The sequence below is a fragment of the Typopeltis vanoorti genome, chromosome 16, assembly GCF_054136105.1.
Source record: "Typopeltis vanoorti isolate ZY-2024b chromosome 16, IOZ_Tvanoo_1.0, whole genome shotgun sequence".
NCBI lineage: Eukaryota > Metazoa > Arthropoda > Arachnida > Uropygi > Thelyphonidae > Typopeltis > Typopeltis vanoorti.
The window spans coordinates 13032585-13055562 of NC_143564.1; the positions used below are offsets into that span (position 1 = coordinate 13032585).

Below are 22978 nucleotides of genomic sequence, written 5' to 3' on the forward strand. Positions count from 1 at the left end.
AAACTTTGTTTGCTTACACTTGGATAAAGGATTAAACCAAGTATATAATTTCTTGGTATCTTTAATTTATAGAGGCTTTAGTGTGTGTGCGTGTGTGTATTTTTTTTTTAAATCAAATATGAAAGATGCTATGAATGCCATTAAATATCAAATATAAACAATACATCTGTATATATATATATAATGGAAAAAAAAATCACAATAGGCAAGCACAAATAAGCAGATTAACGAAAACAGAGAAATATTTGAATTTTTTTAGCTGTACTATTTCAAACATTTAGGAAATTTATCCAAAAAAAAATTCCATTTTATTAAAAACTTACCTTTTAATTTCTCTGTTATTAAAATACTGTTTGCACCATTATCAGCACTCTGAACTATGTGGTTTGCAATTTTTGTTAGGTGGCCCATATATCCTCTTCTATGCTTGCCTGGTTGCAACCTAGAAAGATCTAAATTTTAAAACGGTTTTACTTATAATAAGTCATTTTTTTAAAAACTTAACATTAATTTATACTGATTATGCTTTCAATAAAAACACTCACTGCTCTTGTTCATTTTCATCCCAAATGTCTAGAATTCTTTGAACTACATGACACTGGCTTAGGATCTAAGGAAAAACATGGGAACAGAAAAATGACAAACTTCTTAGGAAACACATTTTCAAACTCTTATCAATAAATAATTAATGATTCAGTATGAAATATGTTGAGATAAACCTCTTAAATGAGTACAGCGAGATATTAATAATAAACTGCATGCATAATTAATCCCTTACATATGTGTTATAGCATGACAACACCTATAAATAAAAATTCAACTAGAAATACTACAAAAAACAGCAAACCTGTAACTTCTCACTGGTAGTGTATACGGTAGATTAATATTAACAAACTAGAACTGTGGAGACACTTTGAACTCAACCTCAGGTGGCGTATTGATGGTGGGACTGCATTCGAAGAGCTCCGAAAGAGAGGAGTTTTTTTAAAAAAATAGCGTTATTAGTTTAAAAATTGTGCTAGAATTAGAGTATATTACGGAGTTAATTAGTTTTGCTTAAAAAGTTTGTTTAACTAGTGTTAATTTAGTATTTTCATAAGATATGGTAGATACGTAGCATAGCACATGCCACCAATGTGAAGAAAGGCAAAGGCATCCAAATTGCTGTCATTGTTCAAACGATTTAACCAAAGGGAGTTCATCGAGGGTAAGGTCTGCGGAATGTACGATTTGCCGAGAGCAACTGGAGTTTGGTTTGAGAGCGATAGTGGTGGGAAAGAGTGCTGAAAGTGTCATGAAAGTGAGGATCTGAAGTGTATCTCATGGTGTGAGATTGATATAGTGGATGAAAGTCAGAATGTGATAGAAAATTGTGATGTCGCCAGATAGCATTGAAAAAGAGTTTAAAAGTGATACAGTTGAAGGTGAGAGTAAAAGTACAGAGCGAGAAATGGTTCGACTAATATAAAAAACGAAGAGTTAGCTGCAACGAGGGAGATAGCTCGGTTGCGCACAATGAAACATAGGGTGAAGCAGCAGCTGGAGCAATTACAAAAATATCTACTGAGTGAATAGCTAACAAAAGAAGCAAGTGCATCCTAAGAAAAATGAGAACACGATTGGGAGTAAAAGAAAAATTAAGGAGCAAGTGTTATACGGTGATTCAGTAGTAAAAGATGTAATAGATGAGAATTTGACAAAATCGCACTTTCCAGGTGCGATAATTAATGATGTAAGGGAGGCTATTAGAGCACAGAAGCATAGGGTGAAAGAAATTATTGTAGTGGCCAGAACGAATGATTTAAAAGGTGAAAAAATTGCTATGAGAGAGGACTTGAAAGAATTACCAGAGGTAGTAAAAGAAAAGAGTGAGAGAGTTACAATAGAAGTCTGTTGCCACAGCATGACAGAGCAGAGTTGAGAAGGAAGGCCATAATTGCGAATGACTATGCGTAGGTTATGCAAGAGGAGTAGTGTGGAGTTTGTGGATGTGTGGAGTGAGTTTCATAGGCAAAAGGATTTGCATCTGAATGGATTTGGTGTTCAGGGACTGGAAAAAGTGTTGCTGAATGAAGTTGCTGAATGGATGTGCAGAATCAGGGAAACTAGATCTTTTAGGGAGGGGGGGGGGGGTTGCTGTTGAGTGGATGCCTGAGTTAGCACAAAGGATAACCAACCAGAATGGGATAGTTAGTATAAGGCATCAAGATACAGGTGGGACTAGGGAGCTTTTGCACTTTATGTACACTAATGCCAGGAATATTAGGAACAAGGAGGAGGAATTTTTGGCCTTGGTTGGGTCTTCTTGGCCACAGATTATTGGCATTAGTGAGACATGGCTAACAGAAGATGATATAGTTAGTGGTATAGAATGTGAAGGGTATAGTGTGTTCAGGAAAGAGAGAGAAAAGAATAGGGGGAGGAGTGTTATTGATCATAGCTGATGAACTACAGCCAAAGAGAATAGAAGTCAACTGCAGGATAGTGAAAATAGGACATTTGAGGTTATCTGGTGTGAGATTGAGGCCAGCAGAACAAAATATACAGTTGGGTGCTGCTATAGACCAGGTGATGGAATAGATGGAGGTAGTATGCATAGGCAAACAGACTCAATGAGTGGAGGACAGGTAATTATTATGGGAGATTTCAACTATGGTATCATTGATTGGAAGGAGGAGAGGACACATGGAAGGAAGGAAATGGATTTTATGCAGTTACTAAGGGATAACTAACTCAGACAGCATGTAATGGAATATACTAGAGGTCCGAAAGTGCTCGATCTAGTAATTGCATCTGAGAATTTGACTATAATGAATATGACCACATTGCCACCAATTGGTGAGAGTGATCATAAAGGTCTTGACTTGGGAGGTGGCTGAATGTGTGGAATTTCCAATTAAGACAGGGTACATGTGGAATTACCAGGCTGGTAAGTATGACAAGCTTAGGAGACTGCTTGGATCAGTACCATGGCATGTAAAACTGCAAGGGCTGGATGTTGATAGTGCATGGGAAGTGGTAAAGGAGCATTTGAGGGAGGTAATGGCTGACTGCATACCTAGAGTCTGGAGAGTAAATCAAGTAGGAATTAAATGGATGAATAACAACATTAAACTTGAGCTGCAAAAAAAGAAACAATTGTGGAGGGAATTTAAGGAGAAAGGTGACTTGCAAGCACACGAACAGTACAAAGCACAGGCCAGAAGGGTAACTAGTGTGGTAAGAAAAGCAAAAGAAAGGAAATTAGCTATGCAAGCTAAAGCTAAATCCCAAACAGTTCTTTCGATATGCTGCAAGTAAAAGAAAAAATGTATATGGCAGAATGATTTTAAGGAATGCCGATGGTAGGGAGTTAACTGAATCAATTGAAATAGTAGAATTACTAAGTGAACACTTTGCAAGAGTATATCATCCAGGCAATGATATTTGCAGGAATGAAGGAACCAATGGCTTATATGGGAATTGAGGTGAATGAAATGGAGGTGAATAGTATATCACAGAACCTTAATGTGAATGCATCTGTGGGATTAGATGGTTTACCAGCTCGAGTCTTACATGAAGCAGAAAGGAATAAAGGAATTGTGCCCTTGAAAAGGAATCAGTGCCCTTGACCATATTGTTTAATTTAAGTCTCAGCTCTGGGTTAGTCCTAAGGTGGTGGAAAAAGGGGAAAATAGTTCCATTGCATAAAGGAGGCTCCAAGACTGCTGTCAAATTACTGACCGATCAGCATATCAAGTTGTCAAAGTATTGGAGAAGTTGGTCAAGAGCAAAATACAGGAATGGATAGATGAAAATGCGATACTGTATGGGGGCAGCATGGTTTTGTGAGGGGTAGATCATGCCTCAGTAACTTGCTCACGTTTTATAATACAGTGACGGCTGAACCGGATAAGGAATGGGTTTACAGTGATACTGCTGGACTTTGTTAAGGCCTTTGACAAGATACCACATGGAATTCTAATCAGTAAACTGCAGCACATGGGGATGGATATAGGGTTGGTGAGATGGATAGAAGGGTGGTTGATGGAGAGATATCAGAGAGTACTTTATTCAGGAGTATAGAGCCAAAAGAAGGTCTGTGACCAACGGTGTGCTGCAAGGTTCTGTTCTTGGAGCGCTGCTATTTGTTCATTAATGATATAGGATCTGAGAGGAACTGTTGATTTATTTGCTGATGATGCAAAGTTAGGTAGAGCAATAGTGAATATACATGATGTCAAAATTTTGCAGGATGATTTGGATAGATTTGCAGACTGGGCTAAGGAGAATGGATGTCAATTTAATGTTGCAAAGTGTAAGGTTATGCATTTTGAGGTGAAAAGATTAGCAGCAGTATACCACACTGATGAAACTGAACTCCAGGAAATTGACAAAGTCAGAGATTTGGGAGTGTTGGTGGATAGGGAGTTGAAGTTTAAGGGGCATATAGCAAAAGTGGCTAAATCAGCTCATCAGATCACTTGGTTACTGAAGAATACTTTGACGAGCAGAGACAAGCAGGTTATTGTTCCTCTTTATCGAGCCTTGATAAGACCCCATCTTGACTACTGTGCCCAGATCTGGGTGCCAGTGTTTCTTCTTGATGGGGAGGAGGTAGAGAGGATCCAGATGCTAGTGACTAAGATGATAGATGATGATTAGAAGGATAATAACAAGATACTGACCCATCTTTAATTTGCCTCTGCAAATTAAAATCAAGAGTGGTGGTAAAGGTTATGGAGAAGTTATCTAAGGCAAAATTCATGAATGGGTGGATAACAATATGATACTTTATATGGAAGAGGTAAGACAACATGGTTTTCTGAATGACAGGTTATGATTTATAATAATTTACTTATTTTTTTATAATCATGATAATTGAGTTGGATAAAACAAATTATACTGCTGGATATTGAAAGGCACACAACAGAACTCTTACATAAACTGGAGCAAATAAGGATAAAAGGATGGCTGATGAACAGATACCTAAGAGTAGTATATACGGAGGAGCAGAATTCAGGCAAAGACAGGTGCCTAGACTCAGTACTTAACTGCTGCTATTTAATTTGTACATTAATTATATATAAAATGATTTGAAGGAGAATATTTAGTTGTTTGCTGATGAAAAATTAGATAGAATAATAGTTAACCAAGACAAAGTAGAGAGCTTACAGAATAATTTAAACACTGTCACAGTATGGACAACAATCGATGTTAGTTTAATATGGTAAAGTTATGCACTTTGAGATGCAAATTACAAGCCGCATTCTACAATGACAGAGCTGGATTCCAGGAAATTGATGAAGCTAGAAATTTTGAGGATGCTGATAGATAGAGATGAACTTCAGAGATATACTTCAAAATTAGCCAAGGAAGATCATAGGATTACTTGGCTACTGATATGCCACACTAGCAAGCCAAGATAAGGAAGTTATCATCCCTTTTTCTAAGGTCCTGAGATGGTCCTATCTGGATTACTATAAATAGATTTGGTTATCTGAGTTTCTTAGGGTCAAACTAGTGTACATGATTAAAAGGCAAGTAAAGAAGAGTTTTGGAATGTTACCTAAGAGGACAGACTGAAGGTATATGGGTTGCAGGAGTTGAGTGATATGTGGAAAAGTGGAGATGTGCCAGAAATGTACAAGTTAATAAAGAGATTCCTGATGTGTGAATAATGGTTAGTATAGGAATCACACAATTATGCTTCGCGCTGTATGGAGTTGCTCATATAATAATTCCCACATTTTTTTTGATAATCCTTTTCTGGTCTGAACTCATCACATTCATCTTGAAGCTTCTCTTGCAAACCAGTTTTTCTGATTTTTATGAATTATTGAAATATCAAAATATTTCAATAATTCATAAAAATCAGAAAAACTGGTTTGCACAAAAGTGAATCGCAAGGAGGGGGATTTTTTTTTTTGCAAGGAAAAAAAAATTAGTTCGAATTTTCACCAACAGAATGTGCTATACCACATGCCTCATTTGCAAGTGCATGTTCTATAAAACGCAGGGTGTACCGCTGGCAGCTGGTAATGAATGTGTGCGAATTTCCAGTCATTGGGGGTGAACAGAATTGTTTTTGTGAAAAGAAAAATTTGTTGCTCTGATGCATACATTGGTGGTGTGATACTTATGCACCATGAAGGGTGTGGAATATGGACGTTTTCGCTATGCCTATGATTCTTGCAGCTTCCCATGCAACTGCTTACACCGCTTGTTGATTGTGCCGCTAGAGAATTCATTTGCGATACGACAACGCTGGTATGAGCTTTGGATAACACTGGTCTGCATGTTTGAGGGCGATCTGACAAATTTTCAGTTTTCTTGAAACATCTTATTAGAGACCATAGTCTGGCAGGAGTCATAGGACCTCGACCTTTTGTCATTCTTTTCTGCATTCAAAACTTTCATAAAACTTCCACTACTGCTCCCCCCCCCCCCCTTACGTAAAACAACTTCACTAACAATGCTCTATCCACCAAAGTAAGCATCACAGCAACAAATTTTTCTATTCACAAAAACAATTCTGTTTGCCTCCAATGACTTGGAATTTGCACACATTCATTATGTGCTGACAGCGGTACACCCTGCATTTTATAGAACTCTCATTTGCACGTACTTGCAAATGAGGCATGTGGCACAGAACCATGCGAAAGAAAACCCCCCTCCTTGCAATTCACTTTCATGCAAACCGCACTTTAATATACCAATTTTTCTGATTTTTATGAAATATTGAAATATTTCAGAACTTATGGGACACCCTGCATATAGCCTTTTCTTAAGTGTGCTTGCATTAGTACCTATAATACTAAGTAAGTAGGAAAATTCTCACGATTTTAGCTTTAATTCTTTTAATATACAGTGGATTCCAGATAACTAGTTCAACATCGGGAATAGTATAATATGGCCCAATTAAGCAGCTGTCCCAATTACAGAGTTGCACATAAACAGTTAAAAGGTATATGTCCAAGTACATCTGCACTTGATGGTGATCTCTTGATCTTTCGTGATTCTTAAGTTGTTTTGCTTACATTTAATCTTAGCTAGGTTTGAATGCAGTGGCAGCTTGTACATAAGCACTGTGGCACTACAGCACCCCAAGGAAAAAACGAAAAAATTACATTTCGTTTGTGTTTATAAATAATAACAATGCTTAAAACATTATATAAATGCAATACAACATGTTAAGGGTTACAGCTTAGGTTTTGACATCGATTGATAGTTAATAATTGGAATTGTGCTGGAATTATCAAAGTTAGGTCAATTCTGTCTAGACTCGCCGATATTCATTTGCACTTGTCACTGCAAGTAACAAGTGAATCTGACACTGCTCAATAAGCAGTGCATTACAAATAAATTGTATGCTTGCATGCATTATTTCTGTGAGATACTAAACTTTTATTATTGGTGTGTGTTTGTGGTGAGGGTGAAATATTTTTGGTAAATCTTATTTTATTCTGTTAAAATAACATAATTATTTATTTATTATAGATACAAGGCTAAATTATGACGAGTGTCACTGTTGAAAATATGAAAATAATTCTATTTTTTCAATTATCGTTACATGAAAAAGTATCGTTATACAAAACAAATGCACTGCGATCAAACGCAGTGTCGGAATGTTGAAACCAACACTGCTCATTGAGCTGTGTTGCTACAGATAAATTGTAAGCTTGTGCGGGTTAATTCTGTGTACGAAACTTTTATTATTGGTGCGTGTGTTCGTGGGGTGGGTGAAATATTTTTAATAAAAATATGTAAATTAACTTATTAATAAATTGGTTATTGATTAGGAAAAAATGAAATATTTTTCATATTTTGTATATGCAGCCCAACTTAAAATTTTCACCGCCCACCACTGGTTGAATGCAAGCAAACCCTAGGGCTTCTAAGCAAGGAATGGTTTCTGGTTTCCAGTGGTAGCGATACAGTGTAAGTGGATATGGCCAAAAGTCGATATCCACTTACACTGTATCTTATATCCTATAATAAAACTGTGTGCCACGAAATATTCTAATAATTTCACTGAAATAACCACACCAACTGCACACTGCAACTGTTAGGTAAGACTATGTTCTGACTTCGTGCACCATGGAAAAATCCTGATACATTAAGGGCGTCGTGAACTGAAAATATTTGGGAACCAATGTACTAATGCAATTCAGTCAATCACATAATTCACATTTAATATTTAAGTTCTAGTAGTGCGTGATGTTTTAGATGTGAATGTGGCTACAGCCCAAGACAGGAGGTTGTGGAGGAGACTTACTATAAACAGCGACTTTTCCCTACTTAAGTTGGAAAAGCTGCAGAAGAAGAACTGTGATGTTCTAGAGATATGAGAGAGGTAAAATTGGTGGGTCAGAGGTGTACTGGTGAATTATTATTATGTGACCTCTGTTGGTCTGGCAAAACAGCTAATCCAGCAAGGCTAAGTATATATATATATATATATATATATATATATATATATATGAGGCTAATCTTTTTGAATGGCAGGCAGTCTCAAGTAGAGTGATGTGAGCAAATATGAGAATGGGGAACTGGACAATGAAACTTATTTGTGCCTATGGTCCCACAGAAGGTTCTACTAAAGTAGAAGTGGAGGAATTTTTTGAGATTTTAGAGAAAGCAACTGACACAACGAAAAAGGAAAAGGTGGTCCTTGTTGGGGGATCTAAATAGCAGAGTAGGAAATGATCGTCAGACATACAAAAATATTTTGGGAAAATTTGGAGAAAAGAGCAAAGCTAATAATAATGGCAAATACCTGTTGGATTTCAGGACATGGACTGGTTATTACTAACACCATGTTCCAACATAAAAATGTGCACAAATTCACATGGAGAGAAGAGGCAAGGAATAAGAAAAGTCTCATTGACTATGTTATTGTTGATAGTGATGTTATCTCCATGGTGCAGAACACCAGAGTGTACAGAGGGTTTGAAATTAGAAGTGATCGCCATTTAGGCTTGAGCAGGATAAAACTGCATTTCATATTGAAAAGAATAACATGTAAGAAAGTTTTATAGCAAATAAAAGTTGAGCAGCTCTCAGATGTGAACTGTAGACTAAAATACACGAACAATATTCAAGAAAAAATGAAAGAGTTTGAGAAGAAGAACCAAGCCTTGGAGATTCAGTGGCAAGCACTGAAGAAAACACTGATTAATTCAGCCAGAGAGGTGTGTTGTGAGGTTGTCTGCAAGGATAGAAAAATCAGAACTCCATGGTGGACACAGAAAGTTAAAGAGGCAGTGAAGGAAAAGAAGAAAGCATATCAAAAGTGTATATGTCAGGAATTAGATGATGATGTTAATTAAACAGTATAGTTCTTAATAATAATTTTCCAGATGTTAGGCATGGAGAATCCATTATTAAGTTTTGTGTAATGCCAAAGTACTTTGGAACTTTCTTTAAAGAAACGCTCATATTTATGAGAACATCTATGTGGTAATTTGGTGTTATTCCAAAGGATCCTAGGGCTAGTGTTAACTGGCTGTCTTGCGCCTGCATATAAGGAGATAGTCCATCCTCCATATACTTTCAATTGTTGTTTGATTTTTCGATTTCTAATGTATTACACTGACCATGATCTACAATAAGTGAAATGAAATATCTGCAATTAATCCATCTTAAATATTTTTCAATTGCAACAATTTCACACTAGTTCAAGATACAACAGTATACAGGGATTTGAACAGGATAACATTACTGAAAAGAAAAACACATAGAAAACGTTTACTTTATCATCACCATCATCAAATTCCTGTCTTGTACCCATGTAAGGGGTGTACAGGATATGATAGTACTACATGAAAAATTTACATCATTACTAACTTCCTATCTACAATTTTCCTGCAAATCAATGTGTTACCTGTCTAGACTCCAACTTTGTCAGTTCTTATATTTCTACCTTCTAAGGCACTTTTTACTGTATATCAATCCACCTATATCTTGGTCTTCCTCTCAGTCTTTTTCCTGACAACCTGGCAGAGAACATTTGTTTTACTAATCTTTCCTCTCCCATTCTGTTTAAGTCACCATACCACCTGAGATTAGCTCTGCTGTTAGCATTCCTGAATGCTAACAATATCAAGTTCTTTCCTAATATCCTCATTTATAATATGATATTGCCATTGATGCCATCTGTGTTTAGTGTTTTGACTAATTTCTCTCTTATTCCATATAAATTTATTCAGTTGACTTCCTACCATACCAGCTTTGTTGATTCCGCTGTCTATTTCCATATTTAATTCTATCATCTTCACTAAAAATCATGCCCAAGTAGCTGAATGTTTTGCTTGTTCTATAGGTTCTCCATTCACTTTGCAGTTGATATTTTCAATGCTTCTAATGATTGTAATTGTCTTGTTATTGCTGACCTTCATACCGTATCTATTACAACAGTTATTCAATTTAGTTCGGGAAATTTGCAAACTTGTAGCAGATTTATTTAGAAGTATAACATGTCTGCATAATGCAAAGAGCTGACATTAACATCTCCAATTTTGATATCATTAAACTATCTTCCTGTATTTCCTTCAATTCTAACTGCTGACTTACAACTCAAATAAAGACTAAGTATTTTTTGATATAATGATCCATTGACACCATACAACTGTAGCATTTTGAAAAGCTTCTCACTCATGGAACCTTGTCACATGCCTTTTTCAGATCTACAAAACATAAATACAGATCTTTATTACATTCCTATGATTTGTCAACTATTTGTCGTAAAGTGAAGAACTGATCCTGACAGCCTCTGTTTGGCCTGAATCCAGCTTGTTCTTCACCAAGCTTTTCTTCCAAAATCCTTCTCAACCGTTTCTCAAGTATACTTGCATAAATCTTACCAGAAACACTCAGTAGCGTCTCTAATTTTCACATTCGGTATCATTTCCCTTTTTATATATGGCTGCTATGAGAGCTTTACTCCAATCATCTGGAATTCGTAACTCTGTCCAGGCCTTCTGAACTATATAGTGCAGCCACTGTAAGACTTTTATACCTCATTACTTGAGCATTTCTGATCAACTCCTGCTGCCTTTCCACATTTCAAGTTTTTGATGGCTTTTCTGCTTCGAGTATGGGTATGTATTCCTGACTGCATGTATTTTTTTACCACTGTGCTGTCACAGCTTGTTTCATTTAGCAATTGTTTTGAAGTATTTACTCCATACTTCAAGGATATCTTTTTCAACAGTTTCATGTCACGTTTATCATGTCTAATTCCTTTTACAGCACTCTTTCTTAAATTTCTGAGTTTCAACAACCTCCAGAATATCGTGCCATCTTCTTGATATTTATTTTCTATATTCTTACCAAAGTCTTCTCATGGCTTTTGTTTAGCTAGTTTTACGTGTTTAGCTTTCTTATGTTTGTCTCTGTATTCCCTAGAGCACAAGCTGAATATTTGCAGGAATTTTGGATATGCTTTCTTCTTTTCTTTCACTGACTCTTTAACTTCTTGTGTCCAACATGGAGTTCTGATTTTTCTATCCTTGCAGACAACCTCATAACATGCCTCTCTGGCTGAATCAGTGTTTTCTTCAAGGCTTGCCACTGAATCTCCAAGGTTTGGTTCCTGCTCTCAAACGCTTTCATTTTTTCTTGAATAATGTTTGTGTGTTTTAGTCTACAGTTCATTTCTTATATGTTCTTCTATTCAATATTAAATTCAATTTTATCCTGCTCAAGCCTAAATGGTGATCACTTCTAATTTCAAACCCTCTGTACACTCTGGTGTCCTGCACCATGGAGAAAACATCACTATCAACAATAACATAGTCAATGGGATTTTTCTTATTCCTTGGCTCTTCTCTCCATGTGAATTTGTGCACATTTTTATGTTGGAACATTGTGCTGTTATTAATAACCAGCGTATGTCGTGAGCAGAAATCCAACAGGTATTTGCCATTATTAGTAGATTTGCTCTTTTCTCCAAATTTTCCCAAAATATTTTTGTATGTCTGACAATCATTTCCTACTCTGCTATTTAGATCCCCCAACAAGGACCAAAAATTTCTCCACTTCTACCTTAGTAGAACCTTCTGTGGGACCATAGGCACAAATAAGTCTCATTGTCCAGTTCCCCATTCTAATATTTACCCACATCATTCTACCTGAGACTACTTGCCATTCAAGATTAGCTTCGTATTTAGTGTTGGATACTATTCCTACTCCTTTTCCTTGATTGTCATTGTGTGAATGTAACATTTTGTATTTATTACTCAGAAAGATCTCGCCAGTTTTTGCCTATTTTGTTTCAGTCACCTCTATTATGTTGATCTGGTACTTATCTAATTCCTCAGCTAGCTCCATTTCTTTGCCATTCAGGCTTCTTATGTTGATATTACTGATCTTGAACTCTAGTGATGTTGAGTTGGAGTGTGTTTTAAGATTTGTTCCAGTAGCTGACTTTTCGCTGTTTGCCCTGGTGAAAACAACAGAGGTCTTGTTTAACCGAGCGATGCCCTAGCTGGCATGAAATTCTGTCATGTTCTACCATCATTTTTTATTTTGGTTTAAGCCAAATAGAATACAATTTGGTCGAATAAATCCCAAATTGCCAGCCTATCCTCATTCGTTCAGTATCCAGGTATATACCTAACAGGGTTCACTACAAGAAAGTGAGGACTGGACATTAGGGCAGATGCCCTGGTCAGTTCTCCCCAACCTTTAAAGGCTATGTGGAAGTCTCCTCTCAGTTATACAGCTTTGACGATTAGGCACCCCCATTTAAATCAAACTATCAGCCTTTAGAGGTGAACTGTAAAGTTTTTTATTTTTATTCGTTCGATGATAAAACAGTCGTTATATCTCCTCCAAAGATTCTTATCCAAAATAAAAACACCTTGTAGCAACTTGTATAGGTAAAGTTGATAAGGCTCTGTATTACTAAAACCTTGGTATTTAGGGTCTAGCTACTCACTGAGGTGACCTCAAAAAAGGTTGAAACCGGTCTGGGTAGTGACCCCACCCATAATGTATTGCAGTATACATCTCTTAGTGAGATGTGCTTCACATTATGGAAAATACTAAGAATAGTGATCATAGCTTTGCCCACCTTTACAATGAGTTGCCCTGGTGTTGCACCACCTTTAGACTTCAATTACGTTCAGGCACAAACTTAACTGTTTGCTTATTTGGGATTAGGAGTAAAATAACCAAGTTTATAAAATTACTTGGTAACCCTAATATATATAAAGGTCAAAGCTGTATAACTGAGAGGAGACCTCCACATGGCCTTTAAAGGAATGCGGAGAACCGACTAGGGCTTCTGACCTAATGTCCAATCCTCACCTTCTCGTGGTGCACCCTGTTGGGTATCTACTTGGATACTGGACGAACGAGGATGAGCTGGCAATTTGGGATTTAGCCGACCAAATTGTATTCTTATTGGTTAAACCAAAATAAAAAATGATGGTATAACATGTATACAGGGCTTTAGTTGATAATCTTTCTGTTCCCATTCTGGTCATATGGCCAAACCATTGCAGTCTTCTTTCTTGGATTTTGTCTATTATTGTTATTTCTTGTTTTAGTTTTCCTTACATCTTTGTTTCTTAGTCTATCCAGCAGAGATACGCCAAGTAATCATCTTAGCCAACTAATTTCAGTAGTTAATAATTGTTTCTCTTCAGCTTTTTTGAGATTCCAGCATTTGCTTCCATAGAGAAGTATTAGGAGGACCATTGTCTCATAGATTCTTACTTTTGTTACTTGTTTGATGTCTCTTGACTTCTATATTTTATTTAGTCATCCAAAAGTTTGGGATGTTTGGCTAATTCGTCTGTTTATGTCTTTTGTAATTTCACTGTTGTACTCAATTACTGCTCCAAAGTAGGTGAAGTTTTCTACCTGCTTTAGATTCTTACTACCTGGATTATAGTAGCAATTAATTACAAATTTAGTCATGGCTTTTATCTCGCACAAGATTGCCTGAAATCAACTGCCCTCTGAATCCTAGTCCCCATGATGTATTTGTACTCTTTTTGAACAACACTAACTTTCATAGGAAGTTTTCGGTATTGAGACCACATTGTAATATAAGGAGTTTATTAAAAATAAACAATTAAAACTCAACATAAAAACTTAGGATAATGATACTTAAAGTTTTTACATAACAAAAGCCTATTAACAATTAATTACACATATATGTTTTTTGATAACTTCACAACTGTTAAATAATTGATAAACCAGAATACAAATGATAAATTCATTATTGTATGCATGTTGGAACACTGCTAGTTATTGCTATCACGTGTGTCATATCCTAGGTCAGTGGCAGTTAAATATTTGATGAAAGCAGACCATACTTGATGTAAAATTAAGTCTTGATTTTTATTGCATTGTGTAGTGATCCTAAGTATTTGTGAGGATTCTTTACATTTTCTTATTATCAATATATGACATTTTTGTTTGTTGCCAGAGTACTTGATGGCCAGATACTTGATTTATGCTCTCTTCTTTTTTCAACGTCTTATGTGTTCAGACATGCGGATCTCTCTCTTGACTTACATAACTGATGCCACAAGAGCAATGAATCATATAGATGCCTGGCATTTTCATGGGGTAATGTGGAGGTAAAAAATTTAAGTTAAAAAAAAATAAAATAAGAAAATTGAACTGTAGAAAAGTAGCCAGAAATGCTCAAGCATGGAAGTATAAAACTTTTACAGTAGCTACAATGCATAAATCAGTACTGATCAGAATGACTAATGACAAGAGAACAGTACTCATTCAACCCATCATTAAAAAGTAAATCCAAACGTGAGAATTAGAGGTACTTCCCTACTAACTATTCCAGAGGTAAGATTTAAGCAAGGATATATGAGCAGAGACAAAGAAAAATTGTAGAAGAAAAACTGAGTTTAATATTTCTTATACAAATTGGGGTTTGTCAGGATCAGATTTTCACTTTAACACAGTCACATCAGGAAGTGTTTTGCACATTTATTGTACTGACGAGACTTCTCATTACCGTTTGTGTGCCACTTCCACGTTGGGAAGGCTCAACTGCGTTGCAAATCTTTCAGTAGAATTTTATTGTCACTTGTTTGTGTGCTGGTTCCACATCGGGCTGGTGTGCAGACTCATTGACAAAGTTTATATGGTATGTTTAGTTGCAGCTCTTTTGGTAGAATGTTATTTGAAGTTAGCATTTGTGATCTGTCTTAATGACATTGAAAATTTCAGATGCAACACATATACTTAATTCATATAACTGAAAATTTGGACAAATGTTAGGACAATTATTTATAGTTAGATACTGTGTTTGGTACAACAAACAGTTTTACTTAAGTCTACGCAGTACAGTTTCTGTGGTAATGGACGTATTTCATTGGGTAGTACCATTTCTATGCCAGTTATATATTACACAGACTGCAAATGTCTCTGTACCTTAAAAAAAAAAAAACACTAATCATTAGTAAATTAAAGAGTTATCAGAAATTAAAGTGAAATATATAAAAAAAGAAAGAAATACACATAACAAGCACAAATCATCTTGTACAATAAATTGTACAAGATTATTTGCTCCTTGGTACACCCATACGAATCATGTGATCAGCTCCTTCCAATAGTTATTTACTGAGCTAGCAATGTATACAGTTGTTGTTTCTTATTGTTAGAGATTTATATTTCATGAACAAATCCCTTTCCATCTATTCATAAGTTTTTTTTTTTTTTAAATCATGCCCTTCATAAATGCAAATATGAAAGTCTAGAGTTTATAGGATTGCATTTGTAATCCATTTTATGGCACTGAAAGTACTTTTATTCACGTCTCTTCTTTCTCCTCCTTATATTTGTTATTCTTTACATATTTTAAAAAATCAAGTACAGTAATTAATAATCAAATATATCATTCTCTTTAGTTATTGTTTTTTAATATATTCTGAAAAGAACATTCCTTTTCACCTACCCACAAAATGCAGGATTAGTTACAACTGAAAAAACCGTAATGGAAAGCAACACATCCGACCAAACACAGGAACAAAATGGCTGGTAATTTTGCTCACTTTGCCAGATGGGTAGTTTGTAGCAAGTTATCTACTGTTACCCCAAAGTGAACATGTTAAGACACAAAGTTAAGAAATCTTGGGAATATAACAAGGATTCGTATTTGAGTTTTTTCATATACCTTTGGAATGGCATGTGACAAAATATCAAAAGAAAATCTGTTGAAACTGCTACTGTTTTTATGGAGTAAATGGAACATTTACACAAATCAATACATAGTCTATATTTATGTTAGCATTTAGAACTAGAGGTACAAAAAAATGGTTTGATATAAAACACAGTGCAGTAACAATTGTGCACACTATCTTTACTCTTTTTCATCATCCACACATTAAGAAGGAAAATTGCATTTAACTCAGCTCTTTATTTATGCAGATGATATGATTAATGTCACATTATCTGCATAAGTAAAGAGCATCTGAAAAACTGCAGCAATTATTTAATATGGAAAAAAAAAAAAAATAGGAACAAAGAAAACATTAAATAGATAAAAAATCTACAGAACAAGTAAAACATTTGAACTATTTATTAGCAACACATTATTTCCCCACTTTCAGTTGCACCATCCCCTTTACTAAGCAACTGCAAAAACGGCAAACATGCTACTATTAATCCTCTTTTATTCCGTCCATACCTGTCCTCTGGAACAGCCTTCCTTAAGAAGTATTCCCAAACTACAATCAGCAACTCTTCAAAAATAAATAAAAATAAAAATTAATTAAAAAAAAAAAAAAACCAATCTCAGAGTTCATCTGTACCCCATACACGGCACTGATGTGTCTGTGGGTATCTCGACTTCTTCTGAATAGGATCTATATATAATATAAATAAATTAGGCACCGTTTTTAGTGTACGCCTAACCAGATAGTTTTGTAACCATCTGTATGATGGTATTCTGTCATGTGGCTCAACTATGTAAATAGGATTAACATTCTTTGTTCTAGCTTCACCTGTGATTATGCTGATGCATGTTAACTTCCCTGAAATATTTGCAATAGTAAAAATTATCATTATTCTTTATTCTTGTGAATATATGTGTCTAATAATCATCACCATGTCAGTGGTGCCATTGAAAACTCACCCTCTAAGAATAGCTATCAAGAATTTGATGATACTTTTGCTAGTTTCATTCAATGAAATGTAATAAAAATTATTCAGAAGTTTAACATCTTGTGGAGATATTCCTCAGTGTGATTAAGGCTATTTATACAATTCAAATAACAAACAAAGGAATATATAAAGCTGGGGAGGGGAGAGAGAGAGAGAAACTAAGTCATGTGCTGTCCTGAAGAATACTTCAATGGGTATAAAGCTTCACTTAACTGTTGTGCTCACTCAGACTGTTTGTCTTATTTAGCAAGTGCTTAGGGTTCCACTTTAATTAATGCATCTTTTTCTCTAATGAAGCTATCAGATGCCTATAGGAGAATTCAGATTTAAATTATTTTATTCAGTAACTTCTATTATTAAATGCAGTGCTTTCCACGTTAAAAAAAAAAACGATTTGACAAAGAACTTATATTTCAATTTTTAATGTGAATGATTACTTATGTTCTAATTTCCTTCAAACTTTTCTTTCATATTAAATTTGAAAATTATGAACTAGCAACTTATAAGTATAGCATCTTGCACTAATATGCATTTGCACTTTAAAGAAAATCTTATTATTACCTGATCTAGCAATGGATGCATTTTATTGCCCTCTTCATCAAAGGTAGGTACATTGGAAATTATGCGTCCTAACATCTGCTCAATCTGTGTATGAAGGAAGTTATTCCAAGTATACTTAAAAAAGAGGTCCTGAAATATCAAAGTAGTAGTAATAATTATTACATAGAAAAGTAGAATAGAAATTTATAATATATTAAGAAACTAACACCCAATTAATTATAATATATGGTGTATAATTTATATCAATACAGTAATAAATGAAATATATAATATATAGGCTTTTTTTAAAAAAACCTGGCCAAGGAAGCAACATCTACCATTCAACCCACCATGACTCTCCCAACCATCTATTTGTTACCTGCCAAAATGACAATTTTGGCAGGTAACAAATAGATGGTTGGGAGAGTCATCCTCATAAACGGCAATGGGAGGCAATAGCGTGCTCCCCCCTCTTTAAATATAATGCTGTTTCATTCAATCATTTTATTTATCTAAAGCTTGTTACTTTTTGAATTTCAAATAATTCTAATATTGGTTTTATCTTTAATTGTAATCTCATTTGATTTTGTAACCATCTATATAGTGGCATTTAACCCATATGGTTAAATTATAGTCAGTTCAGTTCATCCAAGGGGAGAAAAAGACACAGGTAAGATGGCATGAAATTACGTAGTTCCAAAACAACATTACCACAAACCAAAAATCAAAATATTGTATGAATTACTAAGACGATTTCAAGCTAAACACCCACCATAACTCAGTTTAGTGGGTGTTTAGATCATAATTAAACATCATATTAATCATGTTTATTAGGGCTATACTCTGCAGTTGATAATTTGCTTTAAAAAAAATAAGCCTTTAAATAATTTAAAAAAAAAAAAAAAAAAATCCAACAAAGAAAGAATTCTATTTCTTTATGCTCTAATGTTTGCATAAAAGGAATTGGTTTGCAGTTGTTTGGTTAGTCTTAAAATGACTGGCTCCCAAATTTTTGGAAAATTCATGCAAGCATACTTGTTGAGGTTAGTGAAGAGCTTCACTGCTGCTGCTGACTCTAAAGTTTCTCTTAGGCATTATTACTAATCCCTAAGTGACACTCTTTGATGGTCATCCCTGACTTAATGGCTAATATAGCCTATTTTGTTTAGGAGTGTCCCCCTTTTTTTTTTTTTTTTTTGGCTCTTTACCCAAATCTTAAGGCATTACTGAAGTGTTATAAAACTAATATATGAAGAATAATATAAGAGAAAAATTTGGACATACTTTTTTGGATGGTCTTTCCTGTCTCCTTGTCCCAGCAATGTGCATTCATCTGCTGTTAAAGGAAGGGTTTTTTTGGGAGAAAGTGGGGGTAAAGTAATGTGGGGGAATTATTTGAAAAAAAAAAAAAAAAAGGTTTTTTTATATGTATAATATTATTATTATTAAGGGTGGGTAGAGAGCATTTTGGAGGGGGTGAGAGAAGGATCTGAAGATAGGAATTGTTTTTTTGGGGAGAAGAGGAGGGATTTATGGGAAAAAGTCAGGGGTGGGAGTAGCAGGGTGTGAGCCATTTCAATAGGCGTCGTCTTTGGAACTCGTGGGGGCAGTGGAGGCTTTGTCATGTCGGCTAGGTGTTTCTGTCTTTGGTGTATTTGTGTTGTCTCCTATTGGTCGGAGTTATGACCTAACTTATGTTATGGAGCTTCCAACTCTCGGAGAGTATGTAGGGTCAGAGGATGTTTATTGAGTTTTCGTCACATTTTATGGCAATCATTTCCGATATTCTAAGCATCGTCTTGTATGTCTAATATTATGGCTTTGATTTGCAGGGTATGTTTTTGCTCAAGGGCATGGACTGCTATTTCAGTTTTTCCTGTACTTTGTATCCTGTTTTTTATTGTTTAAATGTTTTGGAATAGGGATGTTACAGTCACGGAAGTGTTCTTGTAGTCTTGCCCATAAAGACCTGATAGTAGAACCTGTGTAGGTGACATCACAGTCTTTTTTTTGCAGGGAAATTTGTAAATGTTTTTCAAACACACTTACTATAAGCAGGTGTTCACCACAAACCAAAAATTGGCAACACCTCTAAAACCTACAACATCTCACACACACACACACACACAAAGAAATATTAGAACACCACAATGTTGTTTACAAATTTCCCTGCCAAAAAGACTGTGATGTCACCAACACAGGTTCTACTATCAGATTTTAATGAGCAAGACTACAAGAACACGTCTGTGTAACATCCCTATTCCAGAACATTTAAACAATAAAAAATGTAACAACAAAAAGAAAAACAAGATACAAAGTACAGGAAAAACTGAAATAGCAGTCCATGCCCTTGAACAAAAACGTACCCCACAAATTGACAAGGCCATAATATTAGACATACAAGACAATGAAACAATGCTTAGAATATCGGAAACAATAGTGATAAATTGTGACGAAAACCCAATGAACATCCACCGACCCTACATAATCTCCAAGAGTTGGAAGCGCCATAACATAAAAATTAGGTCACGACTCCAACCAATAGGAGACAACACAAGCACACCAAAGACAGAAACACCTAGCCAGCATAACACAGCCTCCACTTCCCCTATGAGTTCCAAAGACGACACCTGTCAAAACAGCTCCCAATCCTGACTTTTTCTCATAAATCCCTCTTCTTCCCCAAAAAAACAATTTCTATTTTCAGATCCTTCTCTCACCTCTCCTCCCAAACACTCTCAACCCACCCTTAATAATAATATTATACATATAAAAAACCCAGCTTTTTTCAAATAATTCCCCCACATTACCGCCGCTTTCCCAAACCTCTCCTCTTCCTTTAACAGCTTAACAGCAGATGAATGCACATCTGCCAGGACAAGGAGACAGGAAACAATATCCAAAAAAGGTATGTCCAAATTTTCCTCATATATTATTCTTCACATATTAGTTTTATAACACTTCAGTAATGCAGTAAGATTTGGGTAAAGAGCCAATGACATTGAAAAAAAAAGGGGGGGGGGGCGCTCCTAAACGAAAATGGGCTATATTAGCCATTAAAATAATACGTGTGAAGAGGTGTTCCAAAGTGGTCTGCTAGTTGAGGCATCAGAACAAATAGCTGAATTCTATGGGTTAGTGTTTAAATTATGCCAATACTACTGGACTAGATGATGGCCATGTTTATGTATACATCTTGCAAAATATTGGTAATTTAATATCTTAAGTAATCTGTTCTTGTGTTTGTGTTTAATGAAGTTGAATATAAGATGAATGAATGAATAACTGTCAATATAAGGCTAATAAGTGATGATCCTCCTCAGGGATCACCATCCAAGTCAAAGCACAACAATTTGCTAAATGGGAATTTCAACTAGTATAAGAGCTTAAGGCTTAGCCTTCTCTGACTATCTTTGTAAAATTCAAGCAAAGTTGCATTTGGTCAAATCCTCCTGGATTTACAAATAGACAAATTTAACACTTACAAGAGCAAGTCTGTACTCACATGGCATTTACCAAAACAAAGCCAACGAATACTCTACATGAAAAACTCATTTAAATATAAAAGCATGCACTGAGATCTCTCCTTTATAACATTTCTGAACCTGCAGCAAAATAACAATTTCAAAAAGTCAAAAGCCATCGCATGAAACAATATGAAATTGTTAAGTTCTGAATTAATCAAAAATTAAATTAATTTTTGTTTCCTTCAGACTTAGCATGGGCTTGCAATTTTGAATCAATTATTGATGTACCAGAATGTACTAGACTCTTGTAAACATTTCACTAAAATGTTACTAAGCTGAGAATCCTTCATTTAATATGTGATATTATAAAGTATTGAGAATTGCTAAACTGCTTAAGTGTAAGTACTTATAAATTGCTGGGTAAAAGAGAATCCGATTAAATAGAAATGGCCGGAATCGAAACACGTGCATCAAAGAGTACAGGTGCACCCTTTAGTAAGTAATTAATTCCCCCCCCCCCCAACTCATACGTGCAGAAGAGTAGGCTAAGATTTCCGTGTGTGGTGCGCAGTACTGGGTGATGTGAGGTGACGCTGAGAAAATGGGAGGAGTAATCGATGACATGGAGTGAACGTAGGGCACGCGATTTAAAAAGTCGTGCAGCGCCGAGGAAGCTCTCTTGTGCTTCTGGTTCTTTAGGCAGAGTTTTTACTCTTACTCTTGTGTGGAGTTGCGCTCCGGAGTTTTCGGGCAGTCTTGCTGATGTGTATGTAGCCTCCTCGTGGCGTCCACTCGTTCCTTGCGGATTCGAGACAAGGACGGAGGAACTTTGCCGTAGATTTCCCAACAAATTACTGGCTGGCGACCAGCCCAGCAGAAGGTATTCATCTATGCTTACGGAGATGTCGTTATGATGTTGAACGAGTTCACCAAGGAACAACGTCTACCTATTTTCGGCGGCAGAAGTAAGTGCAGATTGAAACCTTGACGAATACCTCAGAGAAAGCAGAAGGAACGTGGTGTCGAAAGTAATTGTTCAGACGAGATATGTAAAGTGGCCAGATAATTCCCCAGCAATTGGTAACGTACACTCCATGCTTTATTATGTATATATGTGTATTAGAAGAATGTATGTAAACTTTAGGAAGGACTTTAGAGAAAGTTTTCTTTGAATGATAAAGTAATAATGAGAATTTTGAGTATTTTTTAAGTAAATCAATTAAGAGCACGTGGTGCCTTAAAATTGTCTTTTAATGATAGAAAAGGTTATGAGAATTTTGTGAGAAGAAATTGTATAAGAGCACATGAAGCTAGTTTAGTAATTCAGCTAATAATTGTCCTTAGTATTATTGAATAAGTGTGAATTTTCAAGTGAAAATTGTAAGCATTAACTGAAGTTCTTTGTCATGCATGCTAAGATAGATATTGAGAATCTAAGTAAATTAGTGCTCATTCATTAGCAATTGCAGATTAAATATTAAGAGTGAATTCATAGTATGTACGATGTTTCAATTGAATTAAATGTTTTGTTCTTTTTGTTTAACTGATGACTTGCATGATTTTCTTCTCTGTTGCACTTGCTCATAAATTATGGACCACAGCGGGAGATTAAATAGAGAGGCTACGATTGCAAACGTAACTCTTAGTAACGTAAGATTGTAAGCTAAACTGTGTTCTGGTTCCTCGATTCTACACTATCTGTTAATCTAAGATTCGGGGTGGCGCAGTGAAAAATAAATTTTCCCTGAATCTGAAAAAGGAATTAGAACAGTGTGAGACAAAGGAATAGGTGTCCGCCATTAGTAATTCCTTTGTCCCACAAACCACTAGCATCGTTCTTGTAAGTA

At 35.5% G+C, this 22978-nt stretch overlaps 1 protein-coding gene across 4 annotated transcripts in view; it reads right to left on the minus strand.

The window, feature by feature from the left end:
- Window positions 1–22978, minus strand: part of fmt (phosphatase 6 regulatory subunit 1-like protein fmt) — a 450952-nt gene that overhangs the window by 288392 nt on the left and 139582 nt on the right. For all 4 annotated transcript variants that reach the window (XM_090406310.1, XM_090406311.1, XM_090406308.1 and 1 more), the window contains exons 11-13: window positions 17686–17814; window positions 546–610; window positions 324–442 (exon numbers count right to left, since the gene is read on the minus strand). In XM_090406310.1, coding sequence (XP_090262436.1) covers window positions 324–442; window positions 546–610; window positions 17686–17814 — 313 coding nt within the window. The remainder of the gene's footprint in view (window positions 1–323; window positions 443–545; window positions 611–17685; window positions 17815–22978) is intronic.